A 23,501-nucleotide genomic window follows, 5' to 3' on the forward strand; every position below is an offset into this window, starting at 1 on the left:
TCACACGGACTGACAGGAGTTAAAGTCAGCAGATGTCCGCTGGAAACTGAAACCTAATATTGACTTTAGCATTGGTCGCCGGCTTTCCTTCTGACACTGGCACCATTGTTTCAGATGTCGAGTTAGTTTTCTCGGAATGTGTGCACAAGGCTTGAGGCTAAGTGCAGGGAAGCCAAGGGAATTCAAAGGATGAGCCAGGCCAGGCTCCCCGGAGGACTCCAGGCTCGCACTGCGGATAACTTGGGGCAATTGCACTTGTGAGCATTTCACTGTACCCATCTGACGCCTTACCTTCCGGTTGGGAGGAGGGAATGCTTGCAGCTGTTCGTGGCCGACTGGCAGAACCGGTGGTGGAATAAGCCCTGTTGACACAAAGCAGGCCTTAAGAAGGGTGGGTGGAGGTAGTCCTGTCTGAGACTTGATCAGAACCAAATAGGATTCTCCCTTGCTCCGTCGTACACATTGTGTTCAGCCATGGAACTCCTGTGTCCCCATGAAGGCCATTACTGTGTCCTCTCCAGATGCGAGGCAGGTGTGCCATGCCCCTTCCCTTGACCAACCCTTCCACTCTGCCTACATGCTGAGGGTGACTGCCATGCAGCAGGGCACCGCTAAGTCAGACTGGCCACTAAGAAGGCAGGATGTTAGACATCTAGAGGGTTCAGCTTATTCTTTTTTCCCCATATTTTCATTTCCTCCACTTGTTTGGGCAGTGCTGCGTATATAACCCAAATCCCCACTCTTGCTAGGCCAGAGCTGAACCCCTGCTGTATACTGACTGTCAGCTGCCATTGCTTTGAAGTCTAGTAATACACACTTGACACACGATTCGACATTGGGCCTATTTTGAAGTGAGAGTTCATTCGGTGGCTTCCAGTAACTGCTTAGCAGTCATTACTGCCATCTAGACCCGGAACATCCCCACTGTCTCATAAGACCTCTTACCCCCAGTCTTCCCTTGCCCCAACTTCTTGAAATGAGAAATTTATTTTCTATCTCTGTGGATCCACCTACTTTGGATATTTCAGTCCTATACTATGCCACCATTTTTGGCTGTCCTCTCTCTTAGCTTGCATAAGCTTAGTACTGCAATAGTGTATTGGGGCTGAATGATCTTTCCTGGGATGAGTGTAGTGTGTCCTGACCCTCTCCAACAACCAGTGGACATTGGGGTTGTTTCTACACTTTGACTAAGGTCAAAAGCGCTGTGAACAGCATGTGCAAGGCGTCATGAGCTCTTGTCTTGAGCTTTATGAGGTGCTTATGAAGGAGCAGAATTTCTGGGCCGTATGATATTAAGCTCCTACACTCGTGTAACAGCAGAGTATCTCCCTTCCTTAGCCGCAGCCAGTGGGACCTCTGCTTACTCTGGAATTGGAAAACTGTAATAGCCCTGATCCTGTGGCAGGCCAGACTTGGCCTCTCCAGCTCCACAGACTTACTCTCTAAAGGATGGCTTTTGTTCACTGCAAATCTGTTTAAACCTTGGCTTATCCCAGGGAAAGTTTAATCTTGGCAAAAGCTGTAAGTCCAGTTCCTGTAAGTCCAGTTTCCATGTTGCCTATGGAATGTCCAGGGTAGGGGTCCCATTGGAAATCTCCCTGTCCTTAATTAGAAGTGCCCTGCATGGTGCAGAATGAACAAACACTTATTCAAGATTGGCTATTTGTGGGCTTTCCAGTCCTTTCACAAAGGTGAATGTAGAAAAAAAAATGGCATTATGCTCTGAAATGAGTGGCCAAGCACCCTCCTCCACCCCCTGCACTCTACAAGGTCCTGTGGAATGACTACACGAAGTAAAGTAGATGCTGCATCCAGCTGCTTATGCTGGTCAGTCCTGGGGAGGATCTCAGAGGGCCAGGCCCAGAGTCCAAAGCCAGACTAGAGAATAGACACCAGCCCCCAGTCCCTGGAAGGGTGGCCAGAGGGACAAATAGTATAGTTAAAGGGACCTTCAAACTAGAGGGCTGAAGCTGGGTCTAGAGTCTGGCCTTCATGGGATGAAAAGATGATAATGATTGCTCAACATCATAAATGCACATAGTGATGCTGAACCATGCTCACACATATCAGAGAAGGCAAGTGCTGTGCAATGGGAAAGTTGAAGTTCAGGCAGACGATGAGTAACCTTTAGTACAAGGTGTTCCATGAAATGCTTGGCATGAGCATGGAGGGTACACAGTCTTTCCCTCCTTCCAGTCATAGACCTACCTAAAGACTTAAAAGAAAGATTGACCAGCTTGATCCGTGATAGACCCCAGTAAATCACGCTTTTGGCTTGTCCCCACTCAGAGCTGTTCAAGTTGGATGGAGGAAGAGATCTTTCCAGGAATTATCAGATGATTAGGGCTGGCCGGCTCTTTTGAAAACAGAGTATGAAGTGGTCCCCCAGAGGACATGGTTGTCTGAGTCACCCATCAGCCTTGGGGTTTCTCTGTTGTGGAGTTATATTGGAGGGGGAGGTGTGGCCCCGTGAGATACTGTGACTTCTCCAGATCTAAGCTGATGTCAGTTCCTAACATGTTTGTCATTCGTGAGAAGGCTGTTGTTCCAGATGGTGTGAGCTGAGTGGGTGTGAGCTAGTTGTCTGTGAGTTCATCTCAAGCAGTGTGGGTTATATTACTGGATTTTCAATTGAGTTAAACAGACAAATCAGAATTGACACTTTAAAAACTTCAAACTTTAGTTCACACCAACTGGAGCCCACATATTTATTCCAATGATTTATTCGCATTAGTGTTTTTATTAAGGGTGTTTATCTCAGCACTGAGCAGCTGTCCCTGGGTCCCAGCATGATCAGCCAGCCTGCACTATACACATACTGATCAGTACTCCACAGTGGGGCTTCTCCACCCGAGAGCACATTTCAGTTTACTCGCTTTACGCTAGCACTCTCTGTCCTCTGGTGGGTGGCTGATGGTTCTGACCACTGAAAAGGTGGGGACTCTGCTGGTGGTGTGGAACAGCCCTTGTCTTGTCTTATTTTGACACGTGGCAGGCTGCTGTATCCAAGGGAATGCCGGTGGGATTTAAGTGTCACTTTCACCTAAGAGACTTGGAACCCCAAATCCATGTGGACCTTGAATACCGTGAATTTCCAATGGCGCTTTCACACTGCTGATCCCCTTAACATTCTAGTCTCCCAGGTGAGGGTCAATGCTGATGGGTTCTCCTGAAAAGAAACTCATAAGCCCACCTTCTTTCCTCTTTAAAAATCAGCCTGGTTGTTTATGGAAAGATGTGGTTGTCATGGTGATGAGGAGGCTTCTTGGGAATACATTGGAGGAGCTGTTGACATTGAAGAAGGGTGGTGCCTAGGGAAGACATGTTTTTCATGGATGCCCATACTGTAGCCCCACCAAGCAATCCCAAGGGCAGGACATAGGGAGGGAGTTGGCACCTCTCCTGTGTCCTCCTGGCTAGTCATGAGCTCTGACCTAGAGTTACCCAAAGGCCTAATGGCTGGCTTGTTTCCAACTCAGGGAGGAGGTATGGCCTCTTACAGTCCAAATCCCCATATCTGGTATAAAGTCTTCTCTTCCTATCTGGAGTTTATTTAGACCACAGCTATAGGATCTATGGAAGGCTCTGTTTGTTGCTTGGTAGTTGCTTTCTTGAGGGCTTCTTGGGGCTGAGTAGACCTGATCAGCAGCAGGAAGCAGGGTAGGCCTTCAATGAAGGGAGTCCATGTAGGAGCTCATGTGCTGGGGTCTTCCAAGTGAGTCACACTCTGGATACACCTAGAATCAGCAAGATGCACTCAACAGCGAGGGATCGGGGATTTCCACTGCCAGTCTTCCCCTTAGAGAGATGTCTGAAGTGTCTGAGGTGTCATTCAGGGTCTGAGGGAGGCCTACAGCCAGGCTTTCCCTTAGGGAGATCTTATCTGTAGTTGAGGTGACATCCCAGTGGCTTGTTTGGGATCTTTTTCCTGGTCACCCTTGGCCATGAGATAAGGCACCCAACAGGGGCTCACCTGTGTGGTCTGGCTGGTACACCAAGACAGAAAGACAGGATCGGGGCTTACCTGTGTGGTTTGGCCAGGCCTAAGAATTCATGTGGGTCAAGGATAAGCACAGATGTGGTTTGGGCTTATTGTGAATGAAAAAAAGTATGTACACACACACACACACACACTATATATATATACATATATATATGTATATATATTCATATTTAGACCTCATTTTAAAGTATTAAGAGATTGAAAACAAGCCAGGGAGTGGTGGTGAATCCCTTTAATCCCAGCACTTGGGAGGCAGAGGCAGAGTTCAAGGCCAGCCTGGGAAAGAGAGAGGGGTGGGGGAATGGAAAGGAAGGAAAAGAGATGTGGTGGGTGGGCTGGCAACACTTGAACCAATTATGTGGAGTCTTTGGGAAGTAATTAGATAAGCTCATCAGGTAGGGGGTCCCCAATACTTGATCCCAGTGGCTTTATGAAAAGAGAAATAAAAAGAAATTCCTTGTCCTGCTCCCTTTCTCTTGCCTTGTGACGTCACCAAGTCAAGACTGACAGGAAGGACTCACGTGCTCTTAAGCCTCCAGTTCTCGGAACTGTTTTTAAAATAAACACCCAAGTCTAGGCTATCGCATTGTTAACAACAGGAGAGAGAACCAATGCAGACTTCAAGAAGGGCCAAGGGAAGGAGTGGACCAGTTAGGTCCTAGCCCTGCCCAGGCGCCAGTTGTGTCCTAGCATTTCCTCACTGTGGGAGGACAGATCATGTGCAACGTGTGTGGGATGTCTGTCACAGTCACAGGATGTGGCAGGAACACCCTCTTCATCTTCCCTGTCCTCAATAAGCAGCCTCAGGTTCTGCCTCACCTCCAAAATCTAGTAAAACCTGTGGTAGAGCTGAGAAAGATTGTCCCAGAGTCATTCTAACTGCTCGAGGGTCCATGTTTGTTCCTGTTAAAGCCAGAGGGTGGATATTAGGTCTGTTTCTGTAAACCCACCAGAGGAGTGAACTCCATCGGCAGAGTATGGCAGTGACCAGAGGCTCTCAACCTATGGCTGTGACCCCTTTGGAAGTCAAATGGCCCTTTCACAGAGGTTGCCTAAGACCATCTTCATATCAGATATTTATATTACAAATTAAAATTACAGTAATAAAGTAACACAAAAGTAATTTCATGGTCCGGGGTTACCAGGACACGAGGAACCAACTGTATTAAAGAACTGTATTGGGTCTGGAGAGATGGCTCGGTGGTTAAGAGCACTGACTGCTCTTCCAGAGGTCCTAAGTTTAAATCCCAGCAACCACATGGTGGCTCACAACCATCTGTAATGATATCTGATGCCCTCTTCAGGTGTGTCTGAAGACAGCTACAATGTACTTATAAATAATTAATAATAAAAAAAATAACTGCATTAAAGGAAGGTTGAGAACCTTTGCAGGTGACCATATAGAACCAGGAGGTACAACTACACCCTGACACATTCCCTACACACTTCTGGAGTCTGGCAGTCTTGGCAGCCTCTGAAGCAAGTGAGAACCCCGTCCCCTCAAAGCAGAGGGGCCCTGTTGTATAAATGCAGCTTCCTGCTACTGGGTTATTGTGTCAGCATCCTACTATTGCTACTTTTATGTACATGAATACACTGTCACTGTCTTCAGACACACCAGAAGAGAGCATCAGATCCTGTTACGAATGGTTGTGAGCCACCGTGTGGTTGCTGGGAATTGAACTCAGGACCTCTGGAAGAGCAGTCAGTGCTCTTAACCACTGAGCCATCCCTCCAGCCCCTACTATTTGCTACTATTTCAGGGAAATCATGTTACCACTTACTGTTATTTCTTGGAAATCATGTTAGCACTTGCTGTTATTTCCAGGAAGTCCCATGACTTAGGATACTGCCCACCACAGCATTTTGGTTTGGTTGGTGACCTCAGTACCTTGGATCTTGCTTCTGTTTTCTGCATGGTGTAAGGAATGAAATGCATATATATGTGTATGTATGTATATATGTATATATATATATATATATATATATACACCTTAAGTATTAAATCATATTGTTTGAAGTAAAGGAAGTTATGGGTTAAGATTACATGATTGATTACATTTTAGGAAGAGACTTAATGCTTTATGGCATTTTTGTGGTAATAGTAGATCAACTCATTTGCATTTATTCCCACCTGAGAACCTAGATTTATTCTAACAATATGATATTTAACCCTTGAACAATGTGAGAGGAATCTACCATCATGAGAAATACTACAGAGAATCATTCAGAACAAAACAAAAGTGCATTCAGCGTCTGATTGGTTGTAATCGTGAGTATAGGTCCCAGAAAACAAGCCATCGCAAAGACATGCCCACCATGCAAGTCCTCAGCAGTATTACTTGGAAGAGTCGAAGGGGAAAGCAGGCCAAGTTGCCTTTAATGGGTGAATAAAGGAACGTGTACATATAGTGGGACACTGTCAGCCTTCAAAAGGTAAATCCTGATAATGTAACGTAGATGAGTCTTGAGGACATTATGCTAAGGGAAATAGGCCAGTCACCAACAGATAACACTATGTAGGGCTGTGTATCCCAGGTACTTGAAATGGTCAATTCACAGATCTGGAAAAATGAGTGGATGGAGGTGGCATGGCAAAGGAGACTGGGGAGGGGGGGCTGCAGTTGAGTGGATTGGGGTTATTTTTGAACATTTGCCTTTATTTTTATTTATTTGTAAGTATCTATATGAGTGCCCGTGAAGGCCAGAAGAAGATGGCAGACTCCCCCCCCCCCGGAGCTGGAGTTAAGGGCAGCTGTGTGTCTGGGGACTGAGGATCTCTGGAAGCAGAGCACGCACCTAACAGCCGAGCGGTCTCTCCATCCCAGGTTCAATGTTGGATTATGAAGTGTGTCCTTGGAACGGATGGTGGGGATGGCTGGCTGTACAGCATCAATGCACTTTAAACCGTACACTGGAAATAATTCAAGTGGTAAATGATGTGCTTCACTGAAATAAAAATAGTAGAAAACAATAAAAGTTAGACAGTTTAGAAATGTAAAGGTACACATATTAATTGTATAACCGTTGGGCACTTGTATACGTGTTCCCCCCACACAGATAAGATTGGATCTCATTGAATATCCAGCTTTTTGTTTTGTATCTGAGTTCATTTCTTCTACTATATAAAAACATAATCGAGGGGTTGGGGATTTAGCTCAGTGGTAGAGCGCTTGCCTAGGAAGCGCAAGGCCCTGGGTTCGGTCCCCAGCTCCGAAAAAAAGAACCAAAAAAAAAAAAAAAACCATAATCGATTCTCTGGTTTCCAGGTTTGCAATGGCTTGGAACAGCCGAGGAAGCAGCAGCGCTCTGATCTCAATGGACCCACTGACAATAACAACATCCCAGAGGTAATTTTCTCCCAAAGATAAGAGTTCTAGACCAGAGTTCTCATGATGGAGTTGCCAGCTATGTTATGGTCATCCCACCTCTGGGGAGAGGGAGTCCAGGCCAGCCTGGGGCCACTGTCGTAGGAAGAGATATGGCTGCCCTGTCCTAGGAGGTGGGGAGGGCATATCCTGAGGACTCACAGCTGCACTGGGCACTGTTGCAGCACAGCTGATGTCCCAGGGAACCATGGTGTGGGGATCCTTGGTGCTTTCTGATGATGGTGTGGACATCTGTGGTACTCCTGGTTATGGCAAGGATCTCTGATGGGCCCTGATGCTTGTGCTGGGAAACCTGGTGCTCTCTGATTAGTGTTGGACTGGGATCCTCGGTGCTTCTTGATCTGGTAAACTCAAGGGTAGCCTAGATTTCTCAAAAGCAGAGTCACTGTTATTTAGGGCAGTACTTTCTGATAAGTGTCCCTGTGTGGTTCATGAGCACTGCCACCCACTATACCAGCAACCACTACCCTACACCTGACAGTGACCAAAAATCATCCTGACTGAGAGCCACAGTTCTAAACCAATAAAGTGGCCATGTGATGCAAATTAGGGCTTAAGCAAGTTACTTTGCCTCTTTGGGGGTAGTAGAAACAAGATGTTCTAGTCCTGTTGAAATAATTGTGATCGTCAGTGAACTGGCATCCAGTCTCCTTTATTATGGTCTGAAGACATGCCCAGGAAATTCTCATGCCTGGTAATTTGAGAACCATTGGGCTGACTGATCATTAGGTTTCTTCTACCCATGACATGCTAAGCTAGGTTTGGCTTGTAGGCTTCTGTGATCCTTCTCAGAATCCTGAATCCCATATGAGACACTTGACTTCTAGGAAACATACACGGGCTTAGACTTTTCCAGCCCAGGGTGGTACACATCTTGAGAAGATTCTCATACGTCAGCCATTATGTTCATTCTCTTTGTTATTTTTCAACAGACAAAGAAGGTGGCCTCGTTTCCAAGCTTTGTAGCTGGTAAGTGACTTCACATTTTACCACTTGAGAGGCAGGAACACTTTATGTCAAAGCGAACGGTCCTTTTGTGCGTGGGTTTCTCCTGAGAAGCTTTCTTGGAAAGCACTGTTTCCCAACAAAGTGCCCCTGGGCATTTGGCTCATTGGATTCTGCAGTAACCCACTGTGAGAGAGGAGCTTCCAACTTGCCTGCCTGGTTTGCTGCAAGGAACAGCAAGAACCATGTATGTATGTGTCTCGCCCTCATTAACTGCATCACAGATGTCACTGAGGGCTGGATTAACGCACTGAGATGTGTCTGTGTAAGCAGCTCGTTATGATCTACTTCTCATCAGTGTGGTTATAATGACATCTGAAAACAGGCTGTTCCTTTTCACACCCTCGTGCACTTACCCCTCGCACTCTTATCAAGATTAGCAGTGCGTGTTCGAATTTCATAAAGACCAAGACAAACTGACTCGGCTGTCTCTGTTCAGCGGTTGGGGTGAGGCACTTCTGCTCGGTGCTTGATGGAACTGACTTACAGTTGTCTGCATGTATCCATACATATTATACATATACATATACATATATACATACATACATATACAGTTATCTGCATGTATCCATACATATACATACATACATACATACATACATACATACATACATACATACATATACAGTTGTCTGCATGCTGTCCTCAAAAGGTCCCTTTCAGAGCAAATAACCCCATAAGTAGGCCCTTTCTCAGCCAGGCGAGTGTTTCCTGCCTGTAATGTGTTATAATAAACAATGTGAGTTTTATTAATTCTTTCAATAACCTGATAATTCTCATGAATATTTATAGGAGCGAAGTAAATGGATCTTCAAAACAGTTTTAAACCTTTCCCATCCTGCTTTAGGTTTATGGTAAATAACAGAAGCCTCCACGTTCTCCTTTAAGGATGAGTTTGAACCAGGCTTAACCAGCTCCAACTGGTTCACTCTGTTGACTGCTATAAGCACTTTAATACCATTTAATTTGGAAGAGAATTGGTTTTAACTGTGAGAACTCACAGTTAAAACCCAAGTAAACTGGATTCCGCAGTTCCCCAGTGCAAATAGGGCACAAAGGGGTTTGGCCCAGCTTTTTTACCGTGGCTTTAGATGTATTTTTGCTGGATCAGGCTTGCTCAAGCTGCTTTGCATTAGAGCACAGCAAGCTACATAATGATTGTAGGAGCTTGGCTGGCTGTAGTTTTCCAGGGTCTGATGATTGGCAGGAAGAGGCCTCACTCCCCTTTGTCACTCCATGGTGGTCTACGGCTGGATTCTGATCAGAAGGAGGCAACATCAATGAAAAACATGGCATCTCACTACCTCATTTTCCTTTTTGGGCTGAAGCTAGGGAGAGCGTGACTCAGTCATACCCTGCAGGGCTGTGAGGTCTTATGGTTCTAAGAAATGGACTTGTCAATAAATCCCGGCTTCATTTGAAGATACCTTCAAACACTCTCTGGAGACGGCATAGTTAACACAGACAGCCCTCAGTTTTACCTTTCCGTAAGGAGGGAGGGAAGAGGGTATTGTGGAAGCAGTCCGTGGGTTCCATCTGGCTGTATCTTGTAGCTTTCTAGAAGGTTCACGTGTCTGGACCACTTGAGACTTTCTAACCACATCGGAATGAGTTAAAGCTCTCACCCTCATCCAGATTGGTTCACTAAATTGGTAGTGAACAGTTCACAGCAGTGTGAACAACTCAAAGAATAGCCCTAATTTAGGAGAGAAACTAATTGAGCATTATAAAAAGATGGAAACCATAATCAAAAGCCCTTCCCTTCATAGGAGACAATTAAAATCCACCAAAACCTTCACCACCTAAAAGTCCTATAAAATGACAAAAGGAGATTGTGGTGAGATCACAGAAGAACCTAGACTATAGTGAATGAGCTTAAGAGGGCTACCTGGTGTTAGATGCCTGGGCAAGCGGGGATGGACTTGGGCTCATACTTGCATTTGCTTACGTAGCAGAGAAGCGTGTGTATGATGTATGCAGAGGTCTAGAGAGAGCCGCTGATCATTCAGTGACTGTGTCAGATTAGCATCTTGCTTCCCTTGGTCTTCAGCCTCATAACCTTGTTATCCGGATGGCTCTAGCCATTGCTTTCCATTTCAACAGGGAGAAGAAAGGGAAATGTCCTTTCTTGTTGTCTCTCTCTTTACATTAAAGGATTTCTGTGAGTAAGCAGGCGTAAAGGAGCTGGGAAGGTGCCTTGAGGGTTAAAAGTGCCTGCCATGTAGCACGAAGACCTGAGTTTTGATCCCTAGCACCGATGTAAAATGTCACGTGCAATGAATGTCTGTAATGCCAGTGCTTGGAGACAAGCAGATCCCTGGAACTCATTGGCCACTAGCATAGCCAAATGGATGAGCTCTGGGTCTCTTGTTCAAATAAGGTGGGATACGGCCATGGAACATGCCCAATGTTGACTTTTGACCTCCACACACATGTGCCTATATAAACACATCTACACTGTGTACACACACACACACACACACACACACACACACACACACACACTCACACACACCAGCATATAGCTGGGAACTGTGTACTTGGCTTTCTCTGGCTGCAGGGAAGGTCTGTGGAGGTGTTGATTAAACAAGCCCCAGTCTGTTAAACCAGTGCCTCCGGCTAGTGTGCATTTCAGCCTTCTAGACTAAAGAGAACTGTGATAAAATACCAAGGAACTGAGAAATGCATATCGTGAGAACAACAGTGGAAACTCAAGTGGGAGCGTCTCCGTCCTAGCGTTGTCTTAATGAGGATTTCCATTGCTGTGATAAGCACCATGACCAGAACAACTTGGGGACAAAGGGGTTTATTTCAGCTACAACTCAACATCATACTCCATCACTGAGGAAAGTCGGGGCAGGAACTCAACACAGTAATCCAGATGCAAGAAGTGAAGAAGAGACCATGGAGAATACTTCTTGCTGGCTTGCTCACCTGGTTGTCTTATACCATCCAGGACCACCTTGCTCAGGGATGGCACTGCTCACAATGCCCAACATTAATGCCCAACATTGAATCTTTAATCAAGAAAGTGCCCCACATTGGCCTGCCTATAGCCAATCTTATGTAGGACTTTTCTCAATTGTGGTTCCGTCCTCTCGGATGACTACAGCTTGTGTCAAGTTGATAAAAAGCAAAATAAAATCCTAGTCAGCACAGCGGGACATGGTGTGGCCCAGCCCCGTGCTGTGTAGTATGTCTGTATCATGCCACATGACCAGTGATGCTATAAGGAACATGGACTTTCTGTCTTAAGGCACAGTCGGGCTAAAGTAAAGTAGCTGATGGTCCACGGCTGAGAGGGCCACGCCTGCATTTAGAGCCATGTCTAGATTCTTGATGCTATTAGTTCTCAGCCTGTGATTTCTATCCATAGTGCCCCTGATCATGAGAATAAGTGAAGGTTTGGCCTGGTGGTAAGACTCATGCTTGGCATATGAAGCCCAGAGTTCAATCCCAGCACTCAAATTAATAGATGGATAGATGGATGGGTGAGTGGAGAGGAGGATTGGAATGCTTAGCTTGAGTCAGGCACCAGTGATCTAAGCGCTCCAATCTATCAGCTCTGCAGTCACTCTAATAGCAAGAAGGAGTAGGTGTCATTGCAGAGGAAGAAGCAGGTTCAGTGAGCATCATTGGCTTGGGGTCATCAGACATTGAGTGGCAGAATGGGTTGAAACCCAGTGGTTGATCTCAGCTCATCATCCTTGTGCTGAGCTGCCTTAGCAAAGCTCGGTGTGTAGACAACCCCGGAGAGGAAGCTTCCAGAAGACACACCATTCAGGTTCCAAGGAGTTCGCTGGAAAAGAATCTGCAGATATCGAGAGAGATCCCTAGAGACTTCCCAAAGTGATAAAAGATAGAAGGTGCCTTCCAGAAGTCCCCTGCTGCAGGAACCATTGTCTGAAAGCAACGTAAATTTAGAAGTAGAGGATGTGTCAAGAGTTGCATCATACGAACAAGCTTATGCAAGAATCCAGCATGCATTGTTTTTGAAAACCCAAAGCTTGGTACTGGGAACAAGCGATGGCACCTAACAGTGGCTGGTTTGATGCAAAATGACAAAGATAAAAAGTTCATACTCCGTTTTTCACCCAGGGTACTCTTCCCGCTGTGTACAAATCAAAGCTCTTGTGGGGTATCTGCAATCCCAATACCTTACCTTCAGCTCTAAGCTCGTCCTGCCATAGTTCTCGGTCTCATGTCGGGGGACATGGGGTTCATTAACAGCCCATCTATGACTTGTCAGTGTGCCATGCCTGGCCCGCATGTTGGCCACATGGGAGAATGGGGACCCTAGTGCCTCTGGTCCTGGAATTGAGACTGCCTTTCAAACCTTCCTTCTCTCAGGGGTCTTCCCACGACAAAGCCACCTTGTTGGGTGCTTAGATCCAAGATTTTACTTGCTCTTAAAACGAATGCTTGGGGCAAGCCTGTCCAAAGAAGACTCTTGAATAGAGGTGTCCTCTTCGACTGTGAGTGGGCAAGGCTCTGTGGGTGGCATGATTCTGGGGTCGTGTTGACAGGGTAGGAATCAGGTGACTCTGTGGAACCACAAGTGTCTTGGGAGGAGTTAGGAAAGTAAGCAGTTTTTATCATCTACAAACATGATCATTTTTTCATTAGTACTCAGTGACAGGTGTTATATGTGTTTTAAAATGGGAGCTTTTATTGCTTAGCAGAGGGCATTAAATTTTTCTTTAAGATAGAGTTTAGTTCAGGCTGAGATCTGCAGAGGTGAAAATGAATTCCTTCTAGAAAGCTCTGTGGAATATCCTCCTTTTGTACTTGCACAATATAAGAAACTAAGTTTAGATCCTGCCTTCTCTTCAGTGGAAGCTACTGCTAAATCTCTTTTGACTCCCTCTTGAAGCTTCCTGAATTTATACCAGCTTTTATACAGACGTTCCCTTCAAATAGATATGGCACTGGCCATGCAGGACCTTTACTTTTCTTGGTAAATGCTGAGAGTGCCCAGATCTAGCTGACCATTTAAGAGGTCATCCAGGGCATAAACCATGGATGGGCAGTGGTGTATTAACCAGTCCATTACAAACCAACTCTTAGGAGGCTTCTGGCAGCAGTGAACGGCCCCGTGTTGGGATGTGTGTTGTTCTATAGGAACATGTCCTCCATAAATCAGGGTTAGCAGCTCATGTCAACTGTTAGAGCATGCAAACTACGATGGACATGGCTGGAGTGTCTTGCAAGAGGAGACAATAGACACAACCCTTGGTCATTGTGTTGACGGTTTTTATGTCTCTGTGATCAAATACCTGAATAGACAACTTAAGGGAGGAAATGTTTCATTTGTGTTACTCTTTCAAACCACGTTTGCACGGCTCCATTGTAGAGGGCCTGTGGTGATCCTGCATGTGGCTGGGTGAAACAGCTCACTGAATGGCAGCGGACAGGAAGGTGAAAAACAGAGAGATACAGCCCCTAGGAATGTAACTCCAACTGACTTACTTTCTTTGACCAGGCCCCACTTCCAAGAGCTGTCTTTACTTCCCAATGATCTCATCAGATTATAAACTCATTGGTGAATTAATCCATTAATTGGGTAGGAGATCCCCATGATCCAGTCACCCCCAATCAGTGATGGGACCACTGTCTGGGGACCAAGCCTTTTGGTGAGACACTTCACATCCAAGTTATACCAGTGATAACAGCTGTTGTTAAAAGTGCTGACTCGCCCAGACTGTGCCATTCTGCCAACCTTAAGCCAGGCACTAGGTGTACAGGGCCTCACATTGATTTTACATCTACATCATGCATCAGAAGTGAAGCCAAACACCATGTCCTAAGTTCATAAGCTAAACTAAGTCATCTGTGTCTCCCTCCTGCCCTCCCCTCTGGTTTTGCTTCTTCAATGGAGTCTTTCTTTGTGGCCCCTGTTGACCTCAAAGTCATGATTCTCCTACTTCTGCCCCTCAAATGCTGGGATTATGGTACAAATTACCATGTCTGGCTCATGTCTCTTTTCCCAAGCCTTTCCTGAACACTGTCACTGTGACAGAGTAATTAAGATTTACTTAAAGGAGGAAGGATTCACATAGCTCACAGTTTCAAAAGTTTCAGTCTGTGGTTAGTTGGCTCTGTTGTTTGGGGGACAGGGGAGCAGGTGACAAGATTCTACCTCATGGCAGCCAGGATGAAGAAAGAGAGAAAGGATCAAGGTTCCAAATCCTCTTCAAAGTCACATCCCAGTAGCCTAATTTCCTCCAACTATGCCTCATTCTTAAAGGTTCTATTACTTCACAATAGAGCCATCAGCCGGAGTCCTAGCTTTTAATGCATGGGTTTCTGGGGGACACTTCAGATCCAAATTGTTAACATAGCATTTATGGGGCTGAGGAAATGGCTCAGCGGCCAGCTGCTTACTGCCCAAGCTCAAGGGCCTGAGTTGGGATCTTTATCAGCCACATAACCAGACACAGTGATATATACCGGTAGCCCCAGTATTGGAGAGCAGGTAGGGGGTGCTAGAAACAAGCAAATCCTTGGAGTAGGAGGCTTGCTGCCAGCTAGTCTATCTGGAACCTCAAGCTTTCAGTCAGCAAGAAACCCTGCCTCAAAACGTGAAGTGGTGAACAATATAAAAAGTTGTTTGACATTGACCGTTTATATGCATGCACCATGTGTCTGCACTCACAAGTTTATATACATCACACACACACATACATCTACATACGCCAAAAACTACACTAAAAAAAAAAATTAAAACTCGTCCTTTGTCCATTCTTCTGTAGGATCTATCCCCTCTGCCCCCCAATATTTATTGGAGGGTAATTGGAAAATACAAGATGTGCTTGTAAATGTGGACATATTTTTATATAAAAATACACTGCACTATAATTTTTCCAATAGAGCCAGTTAACACATCCTCACCTACCACAGTCCCCTTTTGTGGGGAGAGAAAATACTAAGATCCCCGGTCTTAACAAATCCCTAACATACAGTCATCCCTTTGATATCCAAGGGCTCCTCCCAGATACCCAAACCCCACAGATTCTCAAGTCCTATATAACAAATGGTGTAGTGTACGTTTGGAACTGTGCGTGTACATACTCATGTGTACCTGATTGACCTCTCTGTGACCTACAACACCAGGCACAGGTAAATGCTATGTAAGTTGTTATTATGCTATAGTGTTTAGGGGATAAGGACAAGAGTGAATTTCTGTACAGGCTCAGCTCACATGCAGTTAAAGGTTATTTCAATCCACAGTTGGCTGAGCCAAGGTCAGGATTGTTCATCTGCTGGTGATGGTCAGTAGCCACCAAGCTCTATGCTGGTTCTGCAGGACTTACTCTCCTGAGCTGAATGTTCTTACACTTTGACCAATGCTCGCCTTAAGCCCTGGCTTGGCCTTTGTTTCTTATGTATCTGTGCGGTTTTTTCACTTAAAAGAAGCGAGCTCATTGGGAAGTTTTCCCAGTTTATACTCATCTATACTTTCGTGGTTTTGTTTGTTTTTCTCTGCTTAGACAGAATTTCACCCTGCAGCGCAACCCAGCCTTGAACTTGTAAACCCTGTGACCCAGGCAGTCCAGTGCTAAGGTCACAGGTGGGAACAACTATACCCAACTTTGGTTTCTCTCTCTCTCTCTCTCTCTCTCTCTCTCTCTCTCTCTCTCTCTCTCTCTCACACGCACACACACACACACACACACACACACACACACACATACACATGCACACAGACATACACATAGACACTCACACACATAGACTCACTCTTTCACACACACAGGCACACATGCACATAGACATACACAGACACAAACACTCACTCACACACATATACAGATAGCCTCTCTCTCTCTCACACACACACATACACACACACACACACACACACACACACACACACACACACACATACACACACACACACTACATGCCCCACCCCCTCAAACCCCAACCCTACTCCACTCCCCTCACACACAGACACATTCTTACTTGGCCAAAATTGTTATGGTTTCAAATGATCAATCTTTTTCTTTTTCAGTTCTTTAAGGTCTGTGTAATCCTTACATTGTTCAGATTACTTTTTAAAGTTTTTATCTAGAACTTTTATGATTTAAAAATTAAATTTGATTCATCTTCACCTTTTTGGCATGTGGATACAGACAGAGGTTAGTTACCTACCGCGCCCCGAGTACCCAAGCAGTTGACTAGATGTGGCAGACATCCCTGCGGAGAGCCCTGCCTTTGCTGTATGTTTCTTATGTATGAGTCCATGTGGGGATGGTCCGCTAGGTTCCAACTGAGGCTGCTTTACACAGAGGATTTACATGCATTTTACAGCATGATGTAGTGGGTCCCTACCCCCATCATTCTTTTTCGAACCTTCCATGGAGACTTTGTGTGGCTGTGTGTGTGTGTGTGTGTGTGTGTGTGTGTGTGTGTGTGTGTGTGTGTGTGTGTGTGTTGGATCAGCTTGTTTAGTTACACATACAAAAACTTCTCTTGACATCTTTATTTGGCCTGCACTAGATGTACCTAGTTAAAGGAGCTCATCAGTTCTACAGAATACACATCTCCCCAGCCCAAAGAGGCTTTCTGGCCCCACGAGGTCAAACACGGAAATCTTTAAAGCTTGTTGGTAACTCAGACACATTTCCCTTTTGTTTATTCCTTGCTATTTTATCCACTTATTGTTTTTGACAAATGTTAGCTTTTCCTTCATTCCATTTTTCTGACTTATTTATAAGTACAAAGAAACATATTGATTCTTTTTATATTAAATTCTAAACCATTGGTTCGGTCAATTTTCTTAGTTTTTTTTTTTTCAGCTCAAAATACATTTGTGTTTGTTTTCTTGGCTTTCTTCCTGACATCTTAGACTCTTACCATCTGCAAACTAGATTGTTTTCCATCCTCCTTTGTTTCCCGTCACTTTGTCTTCTTGTCTCCATGAATTCAGTAGAAAATGGGTAGAAGATCAGCTTGTATAATAAGAATGGGAAACACCACGAGTTACAAACAATAGCAACAACAACGACAAATCAGCGCCCACCCTTTTACTTCATTATTGTAAAAGTTTTACACATGCAGAAGTCAGAACCAAAGCCATACCTATCGCCCTGCACTGTCACCAGCTTCAGACCCACAGTCACCACCTCTTTACGACCTGCGGTGCTTAACCTCTATCCCCGTTCTCCCCTGATCTCTAAAGCAATCTCGTTTTTCCTCTAAGTATTCCAATTTTGTATCTTTAAATATGGGAACTCTACTAAAAATAATTTCAATGCCAGTGCAGCAACTAAAGCTATCGGTCTTTTCTACGTGTCCTTCGGTGCCAGCTAGTGTTTGCATTTGCCCGTGCATGGCGTCCCTCTGAGTAGACATCTACACAAGCTCCCCTACTGAGCCTGGTTGATAAAGTTTATAATCCTCTGCTGTCTCTTACAGATCCTGCACTAATCTTTTTTCCCCCTCTAATTTTCTTTCTGTACTGTGAGGAAAACACCATGACCAAAACCAACTTTGGAGAGAGGTCTATTTGGTTTACCTTTGCCAGTGATAGTCATCTTCGAGGGAAGCCAGAGCAGGGTTCAAGCGGGAGCTTGGATCAGGAACCCTGGAGCAATTGCTGCTCGTTGGCTTGCTAACGTGCTTACCCAGCTTTCTTATATAACCCAGCACCAGGGTGAGGAAAAGTACTGCCCATAACGAGCTGGGTTCTCCTCCATCGATTAGCAATCAAGACAAGGCCCCACAGACATGCCCACATCTGATCTAGACAGTTCCTCAAGGGAGGCTGGTTCAGATGACTGCGTCATGTTGACAATTAAAGCTGACTGTGACTGTTTTCTTTCATAGTGGTCCTGTTGACGCATAGTATAAGTCTCTGTACCCTTCACCTGGTGGCACTTTTTGCACCCTGGGCTACCTTGGTGGCTTCCTGATGGTGCTGTCTGCATGGTCCTCTGTTCACATCCAGGAGAATGGTCAGGGTGGGTTTAGATATGAGGCAGTCATAATCAGTTTGTTTGAGCAGAACTTCATAAATATCATTACATCTTTTATTAGGAGGCTCGCGGTATCTGGATGTCTCTCTTTTGACGATTTTAGCAGCAGTAAATGATCAATCACTGTCTAGATCTATTCACTGGCTATTGTGATAGCATCGTTTCCCTGCTGTTGGTTCTCTGAACCCCTCTGCAGACAAACTTTCTCATGTCAGACATTTGGTTGTCACGATTACAGTGCACACAAGAAAATCTGGCCAAGTCTTGAGTCCTGCTCTTCAACGATGTTTAAAAGAATGGGTTTCCCGACCACCCTGTAAAGGTGAACAGTGGGCTTAGGGACATCCTTGACAAAGCCTGATGGGGTGTCCCTGAAGACAACTCGCTTACGGATGCTTCCATATCTCTAGCCAACGGGCCTTTGAAGGCAGTTCCGCAGTCTTTTCATGATGGCGTTAATATGTTCCGATAGACTGGCGTAATTTATCTATTTTGTCCTGGGAACGGAATCATTTTAGTTCTTTTATCATGGAGCGAGGTGAAGTGCTATTTAGATACTGGAATCTGGGGGCAAGGCTGAAGCTCCTGGCTGCAGCACTTAGGAAGTGGGCACATGTGGTATGTGGCACACAGCTCACAGCAGTCCTATCTCCGGATACCCACGGCCACGCAAGCCCCTCACCCCTACCCTGACCATGAGCTGGTAAGAGTGATGCACAGGATGTTGCTTCTGAAATTAGGCTATAGGCAGAATGGTTTGTGCTTCTCTCCCTCTTGCTTGTTCTGTAAGGGAGCCAAGCCGCTGTGCTGTGGTCCTCAGCTGCCCCCCAGAGAGGCCAGCAGGCAAGCCTCTGCCAAGAGCCCCAGCAGGGAACCTGGAATTGTTCTTTCTTGTCAAGGCCTTAGGATTGTAGCAGGCTTCACAACTACCTTGACTACAGCCTCCATGGAGATTGTGAGCCAGAGGCCCCAGCTGAGCCATAGCTGGAGTCCCAAGATAATAAGTGTTTGATGTTTTAAGCCACTAAATTCGGGGGGGTAATTTTTATGCAATTATACTCAGTAAACAATAACCAGTGTGCTACATTTTCAAAGTTGAACTACATAATGATCCATACTGATGATTTTCCCAGGGCTTCCGGGTTCTCGCATTTGAGCTCTCTTGTTCCTGCGTCCCAGGTTCTGATTTTCAATGTGATTGTGGTCATGCATTCGTCTAACTCTGCTAATCACACTCCAGTTCCAGAGACAACAGTTATCAGTGTTGCCAGGGATGCAGGTGGCAGGATTTCCTGGTTTTTATTCTTGTCTTTCCAGCAGATCCTAGCAGGGATGGACCACCAAATGGCCTCAAGTGGGGAAGGGAACCATCTCTATCCCTGGAGGCTCTGGAACTTATAGGACCTCCCACCCCATAGCATTCTATCCCAGACCCCTGTGGCAGCTTTTTGTAATGCTTAGGTATGGTGTTTAGTTTTTTTGATTATGTCACAAATGAGTATTTAGATTCCTTTATTTCATTTGTCTTTGAATTCTTAGAAACAAGCCTTAGGGGCCCGGAGAGATGGCTCAGTGGTTAAGAGCAATGGCTGTTCTTCCAGAAATCCTGAGTTCAGTTCCTAGCAACCACATGGTGGCTCACGACCATCTGTAAGAATCCGGTGCCCTCTTGTTGCATGCTTTGGGCAGTATGACTATGGAAAGTCCTTGCATGGGCCTAAGATAAACACATGCCACAGGGCATGTGTAAGGGTGTTCAGCCTTTCCCTCCTATCTTCTCTGTAGGAGCCTCCCCATCTACAGAGGCCGCCATCTATAACATTTAATATAGTTTTCCTTAGATTTCAAAAAATGTTCTATTCTTTGTGTAAACTTCTCAATGTATGCATAAAACAAACATTTTTTTATTTTCAGTTTTATACAGGATATCGTGGAGGTTATATGATATTTCTTTACGCACTTGGTTTACGCAATGGTTGTTGTTTCACGTGTCTTCATTGTGAGCTTAGCTCCCCGTCTTCAGGGAGAGGAGGTGAACTTAGATCTTTTCTCTCCATCGCATCTTTTTCCTAAACTCCAGTCCTAGCCATGCGCTCAGGTGCCGCAGGGCGCTAGTCGCCCTCTAAGCGGCTCCACGGGACCCCAGGGTAGGATGACTGTGCCCGGGAAGGGGGGCCTCCCAGGTTTTTGCATTCGAAAACAGTGCCCCAGAAAATGCCCCTCCCTGTTTGGCCGGGTTTTATTTTGAATTTATTATCCTTTTTTTTCTTAGAAGTCGTTCACCCAGATACAAGTTAATACCTAGGGTGTCCATGGCAGAGCTGAGGACTGGCCTGCACTTGGCTCTGACCTTTCCTCCTCTGCCATAGCTTCTCCTCCCCCTGCAGCCACTGACCCTTGTCACTCACTGTGTTCTAAAATACCACACTGTATCACTGCGACGTGTCCCTGTCGGTGACAGTCCTGCCTGTCTCAGTCCTGGATTTCCAGGTAGCACCATCTGTTAGTTGTATAGGCCTCTCTGTTTGGGTTGGAGGCCGAGCTGCTGCAGAGCTGAGCCTTGCTCTGGAAAGAGGAAAGCACAGCAGGTCTCAGAGCCTTCCCAGGGTCCCCCGGAAGCGATTCCTTCCATACTTAGGGACTCCTTCCCGTGGGTTGGCTCTTCATTGACCTGAATGACTAACCTGATATATGGACTTAAGAGTACTCCCCTCAGAGTGACACCTCAGACGTGTGTGAGGCTGTGGAGACAGGTGTCTCTCCCTCTACACCATAGTCCTCTCAAGCTCCAAGGCCTATTCTCCCCCCTCCCTCCCACTGTATCCATCTGTCTGTCTCATATCTCTCTGCACACTTGCAATCCTCCTTTTCTCCTTGGAGCCAGAACTGGGGAACGGCTCACACTCTGTCCCTGCCCACACTCCTCACCCCACGGGCTGCCTCCCACCTGCTATTCCTTGAAATGGCTCCAAGGTCACTGCTGGCTGCCTTGTCAGGGTGCCCAGTACACAGGGGCCCCTTGTAGATGGCCACTTGCCAACCTGGTACAGATGGGCTCATGTCTCTCTCCAAGCCCCTTCTCGTCCTGACGCCTGGCAAAGCTAGGTCCTGGGGCCTCCGTCCACCCGCTTGCCCCATGTCCTCCCCGCAGTGACTCATCCTTGCCTGTGGCTTCAGCTGGCACCTTCCACAGTTCCTTCTTAATCTCTTGTCTAACCTGGGTGGTCTCCTGAGCTGTAAAGGTGCCCTGGCTCCTGCAGCTGAAGTGGTCCCAAGTCTTCACTGCCAAAGCCAGTCCTTTGTCAAGAGACCCTCGTAGTAAGTAGAAACTCCAGTCATCTCCCATGGATCCTTTTAATGACCCCTCCCAACCTCACCTCACATTCAGTGCAGATTGTGACTAGATCTCTCGGTCCCCATCATCCTCCTGGTCTACACCATTCCTTGTTTGCTTGGACCACTGCAGTGGCCGGTTTCCGTTCTTCCTCTCTGTTGTCTCTCTAGAGGAAGCGGTGCAGTTGGGCCGTGTCCCTGGCTGGTGTCCTGAAATGACAGTCTCCGGAATGGCTCCAGAGCTCTCACATCTGGGCCAGGGTTTGACTTATTCCAGCTGCCAGTTCATTCTTTACACCAGGTCACCTGGGCGTCCTTTGGTCCGTCTGAATTGGGTCTCTCTCTGTGACCCCAGGACCTTTGTACCTGCTCTTGCCTCAGTCTAGAAGGCTGTCTTCCCTGGCTCGCTGATCCCTTCCAATGTTAGAGACTCATGGGCAGTCGCCTCCCGTTCTTCTAGCTTTCGGGCCTGCTTCCCCTCCTTTGGGGCCACACCTTCCCTTCCTGTTGCTCACCACAGTTCATCCTCATGAGTTTCTGTTATCCTGTGGACTGCTGTCAGCCTCGCCCTCTGGCCACTGAGCCATGTTTTGTGACATCACAAGTCCTCACAGGCAGGATACTGATTTGGGGAAAGTCATTTGACCTTGTTTAAAGTGGCCCTTCTCACAAAATGGGATAATGAGGTTGGTTTCATGGAACTGTAAAGGACTGATGGCTGGGACCCTGCTGTCGCCACACAGGGCTGGTGAGTCAGACAAAGCAGCTGCCCCTGGGGTTTCACAGATACACAGAATTTGAGGCTGTGCTCCAGGCCCCATAACCATGCCCTGGGTGCCACCCAGGCAGAAGTGGGAAGGTTTGGAGCTGAGGAGACTAACAGACTATGCTGATGTGCAGGCAGCCTCTACACACTCCTTACACACAGGATGTATTGTCACCCAGGTAGCATAGCAGAGGTGTGTGATACCAAGTACAGCTCCATAAGACCCCAGTACTTCCCTGTCCACAGAGCAGACAAGAAGCTGCAGGTCTAAGTGCACACCCCAGGGTCGTACGGAGCACAGGGACTCTCTAGGCAGGACAGCAAGCTCGAAAGCCAAGCTTCAAACAAAGGCTGCTTCTGGCAGGGAAGGAAGAACAGTACCTCACACCCCTCTCAGCTGCACACACGGGGGACATGCGCTGTGTGAGTTAGAGGTACATCAGGCAGGGGCAGGTTGCCCTCGGGGACTCAGTCAGGTTCACCTGTCTGTTAAGCATTCGTAGCTGCTGGCTCTCAGTCGCCCCCTGCTGGTGTCAGCTAAAGGTTGTCGCCAGAGTTTGGCAAAGGAAGAGCAAGCATGTCTCATATGCAGGGTCTGCGCCCTCCACTGGTCTCAGATCAGTGAGGAGTAACAGTCCTGTCATCATGGATGAAAGCATGAGTGTGAGCCTCATCGAGGTCCAGAAAGCTGGTCAGGTCGCCTAGGTAACTGACAAGAGTCATACGGCAGCTGCTTCTGAAAGTCAAACTCAGAAGACAAGACCTGTCCCTCGCCCTCTCTCTCCCTCCCATAGAATGGAGGATACGTCCCTCCCTAGTGTAGATGGTAGCATTGACTGAGTCTCACTAAAGGTAGATGAAGTTGCTGCACCATCCACAGGATGAACACACACACACACACACACACACACACACACACACACACACACACTTATACAGATGTGGGAGGAGGGAAGGAAGAGAGGAAGGGAGAGATTATTATTGTATTGTGTTCTACTTGTGCGATGCAGGCTGTGAGATGC

At 46.4% G+C, this 23,501-nt stretch overlaps 1 protein-coding gene and 1 long non-coding RNA gene across 15 annotated transcripts in view; one reads left to right on the forward strand and one right to left on the reverse strand.

Moving 5' to 3' along the window:
- The window catches only part of Apba2 (amyloid beta precursor protein binding family A member 2), a 233,099-nt gene that overhangs the window by 187,080 nt on the left and 22,518 nt on the right, over positions 1-23,501 (forward strand). For 13 of the 14 annotated variants that reach the window (XM_039092566.2, XM_063275521.1, XM_063275507.1 and 10 more), the window contains 2 exons: positions 7,276-7,356; positions 8,328-8,364. In XM_039092566.2, the coding sequence (XP_038948494.1) occupies positions 7,276-7,356; positions 8,328-8,364 (118 nt within the window). Of the gene's footprint in view, positions 1-7,275; positions 7,357-8,327; positions 8,365-22,317; positions 22,462-23,501 lie in introns of those variants that run through there. The other variant, XM_063275562.1, reaches the window with a different exon arrangement.
- LOC120097338 (uncharacterized) lies at positions 6,659-22,187 on the reverse strand. Its single transcript, XR_010060399.1, has 2 exons — positions 17,260-22,187; positions 6,659-6,955 (listed from the first exon to the last, which is right to left on the reverse strand). It is a non-coding gene; the product is annotated as an uncharacterized LOC120097338 (long non-coding RNA).

Source organism: Rattus norvegicus, chromosome 1, assembly GCF_036323735.1.
Source record: "Rattus norvegicus strain BN/NHsdMcwi chromosome 1, GRCr8, whole genome shotgun sequence".
Lineage (NCBI taxonomy): Eukaryota > Metazoa > Chordata > Mammalia > Rodentia > Muridae > Rattus > Rattus norvegicus.